This window comes from Urocitellus parryii, unplaced genomic scaffold (genome assembly GCF_045843805.1).
Source record: "Urocitellus parryii isolate mUroPar1 unplaced genomic scaffold, mUroPar1.hap1 Scaffold_224, whole genome shotgun sequence".
NCBI classification, from domain to species: Eukaryota; Metazoa; Chordata; class Mammalia; order Rodentia; family Sciuridae; genus Urocitellus; species Urocitellus parryii.
In genome coordinates this window covers 121,469-134,898 of record NW_027552355.1, presented here as the reverse complement: position 1 = coordinate 134,898, position 13,430 = coordinate 121,469, and the positions used below count along the sequence as shown (strand labels likewise).

General features: G+C 34.6%; 1 protein-coding gene across 1 annotated transcript in view; it reads right to left on the bottom strand.

Moving 5' to 3' along the window:
* LOC113180938 (mediator complex subunit 13L) overlaps positions 1–13,430 on the bottom strand; it is a gene marked incomplete at its 5' end in the record, with an annotated part of 267,867 nt that overhangs the window by 140,025 nt on the left and 114,412 nt on the right. Inside the window, one exon of the mRNA XM_077794521.1 lies at positions 4,440–4,524. Coding sequence (XP_077650647.1) covers positions 4,440–4,524 — 85 coding nt within the window. The remainder of the gene's footprint in view (positions 1–4,439; positions 4,525–13,430) is intronic.

The window sequence follows — 13,430 nt, the reverse complement described above, 5'->3', positions numbered from 1 at the left end:
AGAAACAAAAGTTGTAGGAAGACAGATTTCTACTCAGTATAAAAAAAGGACTTTCTAACCCTGAGCACTCCCTGAAGATGTAAAGCTGTGTTCACATAACCAGAAGTGTTCAAAGAAGGAATGATCAAGTAAAAAGGATATTACAGAATGCAATCCCAGAATTGGTTGGTTGAATAGACTAACTTTTAAATGTTGTCTCCAACTCTGCAAAGAGTTGATATTTCACTGTACTTCTATTAGCTATAATAGCAGCTACCCATTTATTGAGCTCTTATGATGAGAGAGAACTGTACTGAACCAAACAACCTTTCACCATTTTATAGGTAAATAAACATGGGTAAGCTCAAGTCACTGGCCTATATCACATATCACATAGTTAAGTGGTAGAGCTGAAATTCAGAATATCTCCTGTCTCTGAAAGCAACAAAAAAAGGGATTTCTATAAATATGTGCCCCAGACAGATATATAACATACCACCAAAAACATTGTCTTCTGTATGATACCTTTATGGTAAATGCTCTTTTTTTTTTCTTTTTTTAATTTTTATTGGTTGTTCACAACATTACAAAGCTCTTGACATATCATATGAGTGAGTAGCAGTGGGGTTTTTTAACTTGGTTTTTTTTGGGGGGGGTGGGGGTGGGGTATTAGATGATCTAAATATCCACAACATATTATAGGCAAATAGTGAAAAGTTAGAAATGAAAAAAGAGTAAATGAAAGATGAAATTGTGACATTATTGTACCTTAGAATGTAAACTATTTTACATGGTGTCAATACAGTATTATCTCAGCACCAATGGTAACAAAAAAAAAATGAAATGATTTATTCTGTGTAGAGGTTTTTGTTACCTTAAGTTTCTAGAGTAATTATTTTAATCCATCACTGAAGCACATCATTCTGTACACACTAGCAATCAAAGCCTTTTATGTAAAGAAGATCAATTTATATGACTCCCCCACAGCTGTAATCTATAGAGTTTCTCAGGGTAATATATGAAATTCTTTTAATTAAACATATTCTTGCACTTAAAAAAATAAATTGCAGTACAAGCTTTGTTAATGTGCAAACTGAAGAAAAAATTGTTGCAGAAGCACACACTTCTGCAAGTGATGCTGCCCTGGATGATCTGTTCAATAACCTCAATTCTGCTTTTCCATGCCAGAACCTCACAACGTCCACATGGAGAAACAAGTCAACATTACCTGAATAGTACTTAGGCATAATAGAAAATTTCCAAGAAAAGGGTAGCAAACTATACCTGTGTTAATTTAGGTTGTAAACAGGTGAGGACGTTATAGCAAATGTTCTAAACTCAAGAAAAATAAAAAGGGCAAGTATATATTAAACTTTCCAGTTTCTGTTGACAATGAATAAAGAAAGCTGACAACAACCATTTAAAATGCTTTCCAGCTTCATGAATGGGGTAACTTTCATTCATAAACTAAATACATCATTTAAATTAAATGAAGAGAAGAATATCATTTTACAGGACAAAAGGATTAGCAAAATTTTTCAAAAGAATCCCAGATTATGCATATAAACTTGTAGGGAAGCTTGATTATTAATTGTTTTCTAAAAGAAAAGCTAATTTCATTTGTCTCAAAATTAACTCTTATAATTCAAATAGAATTCAAATAAACCATTCTGGGACTATTTTAATTAATGAATACAAACTGAATTACGCAAAATAAATTTATGGGAAAAATTAAAAATTATTGACATTTACAACATGTCATGCACATGTTGGATATATTATATACATTCACAAAAACTCTATAGTGACCCATACTTTACAGGATTTTAACAAGACTTACTGAGGTCAGGGTAACTGTCTAAGTAAAACATCCTAAAATCAAACCAATTTCTAACCCAAACATCTTTAGATCTTTCCCAAATTTTACTGTGTATCACAATTAATTTTCTCAAAAATAATAATTTAACTTGACCTGGATTTTAGTTTTCATCATAAATTCTGAATTCTTGAGCCCAGAATACATGAATTATGCTCATTTCTTTCCCTTCTCAGCTTTTGGGCTCTTCTAATTTTCTCTCAACAAAGAAAAAGAATTAGCTACCATTCAAACTACAAGACTAAAAATTCAACCACAAATTCATTAATATTTTTTGAAAGGAATAAACCATCATATTAAAAAAATGGCACACTACAATATTAAAAACTATATACTTTGTTCCACATTCCTTAGAAATTCTATATTTAAAAAATGTGCTTAAACGTACATTAATTACTAAACCACTTTAAAAAACAAAAACAGAAAAGCCTCATCCTAACACAGCATTACAGAAACAACAAATTTTCCACATTTTCCTCAAGGAAATCTGTATGTAATTTTGTTCTGTTGTATTTTGCAGTAGGGGAAGAGAACTGAAAAAATTCAGAATATTTAAGAGTACTCAATACTTAAACAAAATCAACACTTCTATGAGTATACAACACTTTAGCAACAGATAATCTCTACGTCTACTCCAAATTACAGGACTGGGACCAAAACTAATTCGGAATGAAAAAAAAAATCAAGAAATTTGGAGGGAAGGGATGTTCTACAGTTAAAATATCTGAAACAGTGATACTGAAATGATATCATCTTAGCTAACAGTTTGGCTATGAAACTCTAGTAGTAGACTATCCTTTCAGCTTTGGTGACCTACAAGTACTATCCTATCCATAGATTCAGGAAGAGAAGTGAAAATGTTTCAAGTAAGAGGCAGGGTATATAGTTCAGTTGGTAAGTGCTTGCCTTGCATGCACAAGGCCCTGGGTTCAATCCCCAGAAAAAGAAAGAAAGAGGAAAGAAGGAAGGAAGGGAGGAAGGGAGGGAGGGAGGGAGGGGGGGGAGGGAGGGAGGGGGGGAGGGGGAGGGAATGTTTCAAGTAAGGAGGTGTTCAAACAATAACAAGAATATATCAAAGGGGGTTTCCCCAGCCAAATCTGAAAGTATCAAAATAAATGATGGTAGTAATGAATGATAATCCATTGAATAAAATAGCAGTCCATGAACCCAAATTTATACAATATTCAGAGAGAGAAAACAGAATGGAAGAACACAAAAACTCTCCCTTAAGACACTGCCAACTAAGAAAAACAGAAATAATGGTGGCATTTAACATTAGTGCCTTACTGGTAATTATCAATTTAGGTCAGGTCTACAAATAGAGACTAAAACAAGTAGATTTGGGTTTTGTTTGTGGTTGTTGTTATGTTTTGGTTTGGTTTGGTTTGGTTTGGTTTGGTTTGGTTTGGTTTTGCAGTACTGGGGGTTGAATACATAGCCTTACACGTGGGTGCCTACTCAATCTCCTCTCCCCACCCCTTTTTGTTTAAATTTTGAGACAGGGTCTCTCTAAGTTGTCCAGACTTGCCTTAAACTTATGGTCCTACTATTGCCTCAGCCTCCCAATTAGCTGGGATAACATATGTGTGCCACCATGCTCAGCATACAGGTCACATTTTGATGACAAAGAGGGTAATTACACACTCTCATTGTATCTGGCCAAAAATTACACAAAGGAAAGACATAACAGAGAAAGATCATAGTTAACAAAACATTATCTGTGAAGAAATCTGATACAACATCACTTCAATGAAGTGATCAAAAATGATAACATCATTAATCACATTATATGCCTCCTGCCATGACACAGTACATAGAACTCACAACCACTTCTATGGCATTCCTACTAAAAAGCATAAGCTGAATCTATCATGAGAAATCTATCTTCAATTGAGGAGCCAACATATGCTAGTATCAAAAAAAGAAAGACAAACTTCTGTTTTAGAGACATGAAACCTAAATGATGCATTATCATGGGGTGAGTCTCAAGGAGCTAAGCTGTAAGGACATAACTGGGACAACTGACAACATCTGAATTAAGCTACAGATTAAATAATGACATTTAATCAATGTTAAATCTCCTTTCATAATTATACTGTGCTTATGTGAAAGGAAATCCTTATCCTTAAGAAATATACACCTAAATACTCAAGGGAGAAAAGAATAATGATGTTGAGGCTACTCGTGGTTCATGGTTCATTTTAAAAACAAAAAACAAGAAACAATATGGAGGAGAAAGAAGTCATAGGAGTTATTTCTATGTACTATTCCTGAAATATTCCCTTCCTTCTTTTTTTCCCTTTTCTTTTTAAAATTTAGTATTAGGTATTAAGCTATATCTCCAATCCTTTTTCATTTTTGTTTTGAGACAGGGCCTTTCTAAGTTGCCCATGCTGGCCTCAAACTTGTGATTCTCCTACCTCAGCCTCCCAAGAAGCTGGGATTATAGATAACATGACACCAAGCCCAGCCAGGCATATTTTAATTTTTACACTAATAATAAAATCACTGTATATAAAAATCCTGAGATTTAGCAATATACTTGAATGCTTCAAAACAACTGTCATCCTGTTCCCTTTCTTACCTTTCTAAGAGATTGTGGATCGCTTTGAAGAGCAGCGTCCTACATTCATAGGAAAGGCCATTTTCCCAGAGTCCTTCTTCCACAACTGAAAAACAAAAAGAGAAGGGGGGGAAAAAACAGTAAAAAGGACATCCAAATAAAATAAAGAAACTTTTAAAACCTTTTTTAGAGCAAAGTTAATGAGTTACTGTAAGTGACTTAATCTTACACTGGAACAGAGAAAGAAAGTCAAATACTTCTCAAAATAATATAATACTTAAATACAATTTTTTTTATTAAAGTCTTTGAAACATGAAGCATGATGCAATTCTCCTTCCATAAAGGTCTTTCCAACCTGCTTCCAAATAGTTTAAAATTAACTTGAAATTCTGAAATTAACTTTCCACCAAATAGTGCCACAAAGACTAATTTATTAATGTTCTCTTACAAGATAACAAGAATGCCACAAATTCATACCAAGATTATAATACATATTTTCAAAGAATAAATAAAGAAGAAATAATTTCTTATAGTGTCAGAATTACATAAATTTCTTTAAGGTAGATAATTTCTGGATAGGATTTTAAAGGTATGATTTTAGGGAGACTGTCAGGAATTAAACTAAACCTTCCAAATAACATCAAATTTACTTTCTAAATCCATAATTTTGTTAATATTTTACATTTTGGGAAATATCATATTTGGCTTTGAAATGTTAGAATATTGAGCCACAAATAATACCAAAAAATTTCAAGACAAACAATGTCCCATGTATTCTTAAAATTCTTTCCTAAGTATATAAACAGACAGAAAATGCCCTCAGAAACTATAATTTCCTTTTTAAATTACATTAGTTCAAGTCACCAAAAAATTGTTAAGATGGAAACATTTGCAAAAGAAAGTTTCTTTGCCCTTTTATTTTTATCTTAACAAAATTATTCCCTTGAGAAAATTCTGATCAGAGAATCAAAACATACATTGAATCCACAGTGCATTTTAATGCTTTCTGCCATACCAACAGATATCCCCACATTTTCTAAACACATAGCATTTTTTAAAAATGTATTTACATTCATGCCTTTTATGTGTAAGACTTTTTTTTTTAATTTTAAAACTAGTCCAATACTTTTCCTTGGTATGTGAATTTAAAATTAAAAAATTCTATGTGGCTGATATTGACTTATTGAAGATTCCCAAATCCAGCTTTGTCAAACTCTTTGTTATTTGTAGCTTTTTTTAAAAATGGGGGAAAAATGTATAGTAAATAGACAAGCATTCCTGCTAGCAAGGGACAGTCAAAGGTATCGTGAAATCCCTATTCTCCCACATTCCCCTTCTAGAGGAACTTTCCAGGGTTGGAAAGAGAACTCACATTCACAGTAAAAAGAATACCCCATTTTTAATTGCTTTTCATTATTAATATGTTTCACTGGCTCTAAGGGTACCATCAGCTTTTAACTATTATTTTATAAATCACCGAGAGAAAGGGAAGGTAGCAAATAAATATCTCTATCACACAATTTTTATAAGAGCTCCTTAAGACTAATTGAGATGTGTTCATTATTTATCATTATTGTGCACATAAACAGATATTAGCAAAATAAATTAATTGAAAATTCCTAACACTTAATAGTCTTAAGTCCAACTCTTCTAAATCACTCTTCAAATCAATTACTGACATCAGTGTTTTTCTAAAAATAGTCCATTGTACCATAAATGGTGTTGGTATAGCATTTGTGAAAAATGTTTCCTGCTCTTATTTGCAGGATTGTCGTCCCGGTTTGTGATACCAATTGGCAAACCTTTTTAAAACTTTTTATAAGGGCTGGGATTGTGGCTCAGGAGTAGAACACTTGCCTAGCATGTGCAAGGCCCTGGGTCAATCTTCAGCACCACATATAAATAAATTTTTTTAAAAAATAAAGGTATTGTGTCCAATAACTAAAAAATATTAAAAAAACTTTTTATATTTATAACCTTCAAACATACTTAAAAATAGAGTAACAAGTTCAAAATATTTCTAACCAAAGGTTATCAACATTATGTTATCTGCTTCAAATATTCTACTTTGTTTTCTTTCCCTTTTTGTCTTGATATAGTCATGTATAAGTTAACAATAGGAAACTTTCTGAGAAATACATCATTAGAGGGATTTTGTCATTGTGAGAACATCATAGATTATGCTTACAAACAAAATGGTATGGTCAGTCACTTCACGTGGCCCTTGATGCAATCAAAAGGCACAGTAAACAGAAGATGAATGTGGCGACTACCAGTGTACCATGGCACCGCATTTTACAATAAATTTTATTTTTAAATAAATAGGAGTGCACTCTAAAATTACAAAACTTAGTGCAGTCTGAGCATCCCTAGCTCAAAAATCTAAAATGCTCTATAATTAGAAACTCTCAACACTCAAAAAGTTTAAAACATTGGTGCATTTCAGATTTCCATGAGTGATGCTCACAGGGTAAAGTCTATACAAATGTTCCAAAATCTGAAAAGCAGTGAAATCTGAAACACATCTGGTCTTTCAGATAAGCAATGTTCAACCTATATAGAAAACCAGTAACACAGTCATTTATTATCATGATTGAGCATTACATTTATTATCATGATTGAGTATTATGTAACACTCAATCATGATAATAAATGTATGCTTCTATACAATTGGCAAGACAGCAGGTTTGTTTACATCACCATCACTACACATAAGGCACTGCATGGCGCTACGCTGACTATTATGTCACTCACTAAGCAACAGAAATTTTTACGGCCATTATAATCTTATAGGACCAATGTGTTGACCAAAATGTCATGTCACTCATGACTATTCTTTAAGCAAATTCCACTCCTACATACTTTGATATGCAGCAAATCAGAATCTGAACAAAGTCTACCAATTGTATTTTAAGTCTCCTTTAATATGGAACAGTACATCTCCATGAAAAGAAAGAAAAATGGTTTCATAGGCTGGTTAAAGAAACCAAGCTTATAGGATATATTGTATTTGCATCTAATTATTTCTTCATGATATTTAACATTTTATAAGTTTGTTTGTTTTAGGCCTTTTGCAAATCTGATGATCAAAGCCAAAGCCTCAAGCATACTATTTTAACACTGAACAGTAGAGAGCCATCTGTGGACTATGTTTGAACCAAACTGGCACCAAAGCCAGTGAATAGGAAAATATGGAATCTGGGAACTTCCAGCGGCAATCCTGGTTAAGACCACCCAGATACATGTGAGTTTCTATTCAGCTCTGCCAAAAAGGTCCCTCACAGCACTGGAGATGGGGTGACCTGCTGCAGCCACCTAGCCAAACAGAAACCCAGAGATGGGTGTGGTTTCCCAAGATGCCCATCAATCTGTTGACTGCAAGACATCATGAAGCAAGACTCCACCCCTGAAACCTTATCCCTGCCTTTGATGTACCCCTCCCCCCGCCAAAAATAAATAAATAAATAATAGACCAGAGCCATTTTTTAACTGTTCTGTTCCAGTTCCTACCAGGATTGGAAGAACCAATCAGATGCTCCCTTAAAACTAATTCTGATTTTGTCTCTTATTTCTTCACTAATTACTTCAGAATTTAATTTTTCTCGGGTGGCTTATCCCCTCCTATGCAGGAAGAATTACCCTGGTGAGGTGCTGGCTGCCTTGTGATACTGAACTACACCCCCAACCTTTTTTATTTTACAATTCTCTAAGTTATCCAAGCTAGTCCCGAACCTAAGATCCTCTTGCCTCCGTTTCCTCAGTAGCAGGGGTAAAGGCAGTGAGCCAGCTAGCCTCCGCTCATTTTGCAAGTGTTATGCTGGTGCTATACCTTAAACTTATCAGAGGATATCCTCCCCACCAAAAAAAAGTTCTCAGATAGTAGCCATACTCTTTATTTTGCCCTCAAATGGTCCTCAAGACTTTGTTAAATGAAATGTTGAGGTGTTACCCCTGTCCAGCACTGCAACGTAGAACACTAAAAAAATTTGAGCATGCAAAGGCAATGCCAACTTTATCCCAATTTCTGAACAGCCAACACAATTTCCCATATATAAATGATTTTATCCTGATTTCAATAATTTTGAAATATCTTAGAATTTTTTCTTCTAAAAAGAATCCTTAAAATGTCATCACCAAAGATCCTACAACTAACATCATACTTAATGGCAAAAGACATAATTAAGGCAAGGATGTCTGTTCTCACCAATCCTGTTGGGAAATCCTCATATTCAATTGAGGTCTCATTCAGTACAATAACAGGAAAAGAAAGAAACACCAGGCATACAAATTGGAATGGAAGAAATAAAACTGCTGCCCTATTTCACAAGATACAGCTGTTCATCAGATATTCCTAAAGAACCAACCAAACAAAAAAATCAACTAGAACTAAAGATATTGAGCTAAATCACAAAATAAAAGGCAAAAAAAAACCCATCATATTTCTATATACTGGAATGTACTATATATATTTCTATATACTGGAATGTTTATTATTAAATACCATATAGTTGGAAACTGAAATTCTGTGGAAGTATCATTTACAGTAGCATGAAATACTTGGGTATGAATCTTATAAATTATGTGTAAAATTTATAGGCTAGAAACTGTAACACTGACAAAAGAAATTTTTAAAAACACATTAATGATTAATAATTAAATTGATCATGAACTGGAAAAATCTATATTGTTAAGATGATGATTCTTCCCAAACCAATCTATATAGTCAACTCAGTTTCAATCAAAATCCCTGCAGGATGTTTTACAGGAATAGAGTAGTTGAGTTACACATTTATATGAAAAAGAACTCAAAAAATGAAAGCAATGAAGAAAAATGCATTTGGAGGACTCCTACCACCTGATTTCCAGACTTACTGTGAAGCTGGAACAGACAAGACAGAGTGGTAGTAGAGAAAGGACAGACGTGCAGGACATAAGTTCAACACAGCAGAAGAGTCCAGGCATGGACTGACAAACATATGATCCCCCACCCCCACCAAAAGAGCCATGTTGCCTTCTCAACAAATGGTGCTAGAAGGAATGCATATTACTGTGTCAAAATCAAAATAAAACAAAACTTCAAACTATATAGAGTAAATTAATTCAAAATGTATCAATAGGGATGCAAAGCCTAAAACTAAAACCTCTAAAATGAAGCATAGGAGAAAAGTTTTGAAATCTTAGGTTTAGTCAGAAAAAGCGTATTTCAAGTGAGGCACGGTGGCACACCCCTGTAATACCAGCAACTTGGGAGGCTGAGGCAGAAGTATCCTAAGTTCAAGACCAGCCTCAGAAACTTAGCAAACCAGCAAACCCCTAAACAACATAAGGGGATCCTGTCTCAAAATAGAAAATAAAAAGGGCTGGGGATGTGACTCAGTGGTTAAGCAACCCTAGGTTAAATCCCCAGTACCAAAAACAGCATGATCCATTAAATAAAAATTTAAAAAAAAAGATAAATTGAGTTTAATCATTATGAAAAACTTCAGCTCTTCGGATCATATGGAAAAATTGGGTGAAGCTATTGGAAAGATCTACCAATGGGATCAAATCACAGATTTTGACAAGTCATATTATCCAATAAGGATTTATATTCAGAATATGTTGTTTTAGAAAGGAAGGAAGGAAGGGAAGGAGGAAGGAAGAAAGAGGGAGAGAGAGAGAAGGAGGAGAGGGAGGAAAGAGGGGAAGGGAGGGAGGAAAGAGGGGAAGGGAGGGAGGAAAGAGGGGAAGGGAGGGAGGAAAGAGGGGAAGGGAGGGAGGAAAGAGGGGAAGGGAGGAAGGAAGGGAGGAGGGAATAAATCTCAAAACTTAACACTAAGTGGGGAAGAGACCCAATTTCTAAATGGGAAAAAAATTAAACAGATACTTCAATGGAAAAATACTGAATGGCAAACAATTAATAAAAAGGATGCTCAAAGGGTCATTAATCCCTTTAATGAAATGAAAATTAAAATCACAATGAGATATCTACACTAGAATGGCTTAACAGAAAAAAATGACATTACTCAGTGCTGGTGAGCATACAGAGTTAGAGTAATTATGTATGATTTAGATATGAGGTGTCACTGAGGGCTCAGAGCTATGGTGTCAGATGACCTTGGACTGAACCTCTGTAACTATGAGCCAAAATAAACCATTCCTTCTCTAAACTGTTCCTGTCAGGTCTTTTGGTCACAGTGATGCAAAGCTGACTAAAACAAACTGGTACTGTCATGTACTGCTGTTGAAAATGCAGAAACAGCAGCCACTTTGGAAAAGTTGACTTTGGCAACATTTTATGAAATTAACTAGTCATAGCCCAACAATATCCCTCTGTGATATTGTGAAATGATTATTTGGTCTTTGTCTCATTTCTTGACATATAGTTCCTAAAATCCCTGGAATCTACAGAATGATAACACTATCTTTTATACTAATGTCTAAAATTAATGACTATGAAATGACTGATGACTGGAGGGCCTCCCTCAGCATGGTCTGGTTGCCTAGGGAACCAACCATAAATGTTTAGAGGGTTGGAACTTTTGTTCCTACTCCCTCCATCAACACCCCCCAAGTCTAGGGAGAATGGCTGAAGGTTGAGTTGATAAACCAATGGCAAATTATTAAATCAGTCATGCCTACCTACATAATGACATTAGCAAAGAAAGGGGGGGGACTGAGTTCTGAGAGCTTCATAGATTAGTATGCAGAAGATACTGGAGGGTGATGACATAGAAAAGGTATGAAAGCTTCTCGCCCCTTCGCATGTGCCTACACTAAGCATGTCTTCCATCTGGATGTTCTTCTACATCTTTTACAATACTCTTTATAATAAGTCAGAAAATGTAAATGAAATGTTTCCCTGAGTTCTGTGGGCTGCTCTAGCAAATTAACGGAAACTAAGAAGAGTTGTAGGAAACCCTGATTCATGGGCAAATGGTCAGAAGTTCTAGAGGCTGGGAATTCTGGCTAACATTTGAAATGGAGAACAGTTATCTGGGACTAAGCCCTCAATCTCTGGGATCTGATGTTATCCTCAAGGTAAACAGTGTCAGAATTGCAATGAATTAGAGGACATTCAGCTAGTATCTACAGCAGAACTGACTGTTTGCATGGTGGGGTGGACAGAGGAAATCTATATTAGGTCACAGAAGTCCTCTGTGTCATGAAAGAGAAACTGAGGGGTTTATTTGTTATATCTTTATATTCTCTTAGGTACACATAGTCCAGTAAAATATAGTAGTATTATCCACAGTTGCTAAGAACTGTAAACTATCCAAGAGTACCTCAATCAAGAAAGGACAAAAAGTAGAACAGCCATACAACAGGATACTACACAGAACTAGAACTTCTAACACATGCAAAACTGGGGGTGAAGCTCATTATGCTAAGTAAAAAGATGGAATACTTAAAATCTACATGGTTTATGACTCTTCACACAACTTTCTGGCAATGGCAAACCTAAGGCATTAAAAATCCTCAACAGGTTCCAGGGATGGAAAGTGATACCAAAGTGATTCAGGAAATTAGGGTGTTGATAGATTTGTTCTTATTTTAATTGTAGTGAAGATCATCAAAATTTAAAACATAAATCAGTACAGGTAATCTCACAAGTCTGCAGTGTTTGGATTTCTCATAGGACAGCATTTAGATAAGTCAGTAACTATACTAAAAGACCAACCACTCCCACACACACTGTATTTTCCAGCTATGAATGGATAATGTGTTAATTTGCTTATCCTTTTAATTTACTGTAAATATTAAATGGGTTTGTCAAAATGAGTATAAATCAAATCATCCTTCATTTCTTATCTACTTCTTGTTCAGAATTTCCAGAAAATGAAGGCAATGTATATTTCAGTATGTCTCTAAAATTCAAAATTAAGTTAAATCCACAATGGCATGTTTGGAATCTAATAAGAGAAACTTGGGCAACATTAACCAGCCACCAGTTCCTAACTATTATGCCTCAAGCAGCAGAATGACAACTAATAATGCTGTCAAAGAGCTAATGCAGGTATGTAAAAACCATTGTGAGGCAAAAACTACTTTGAATACTTTGCAGAACAGCTACTGAACCTGAACATAAAAAGTCTTTATTTTTTTAAATATTTTTAGTTGTAGATGGACACAATACCTTCATCTTATTTGTTTGTTTGTTTGTTTATATGTGATGCTGAGGATCAAGCCCAGTGTCTCACACATGCTAGGCAAGTGCTCTCCCAGCCCCAAAAGTCTTATTTTTTAATGACAATAAAACAAGATAATAGTCAAAGTTAGTTTCCTACTCATAAAAACATTTTTAATATTTCATTACAAGATTTGAGCCAAACACTATACATACATAGAGAGGTAAAGAGATTACTCATCACAACACTATAAGATACAGTAAAGGACATTTAGCGTTTACTTCAGCCACCTGTGTCAGCATTCTTCCTTATGCACAGCTTGGAACAGCCCACGTGCTTATTATACCATTGGAAGTTCTTACTGGCGTCAATTATGATTATCCCTAAGGATTGCCTCTTTTTCATTTTTTTCTTATGGTGTGAACAAGGATAAACATTCTAAACCCCACTAGATACTCGTTGTTCACACTTGATTCTAGATCCAAGATACAAAGGGTATAATGGAGAGATTTTCCTGTCAGCACTAGAAACAAAGGCTGTAAGATCAAGTTTCTTATGCTAAAGTAGCAGAGAACCTGTAGCATCTACTAGTTGATAGTAGGCGACAATAGTTTTCTTATCAAACCAGTTCTGTAGTGCTGATGATCCTAAGTATGGGAAATTGTTCTACAAACACCTAACATATTTTTTTTAATCAGCTCCTTTTCTTGGTTTGCAACTAAGTAATCTGACCCATACAGGTTATCCTAATCTCAATTTTATGAATGAGAAAGCTAATGCTTAAAATCTTTAAGAAACTTGTCCAAAGTTACATAACTAGTAAGTTTAAGAATTGGAAATCATACTTGGCTATTGTCAGCAAGGATCATAAAAGGATCAAAAGATCTATATGTGCTTTTTAAAG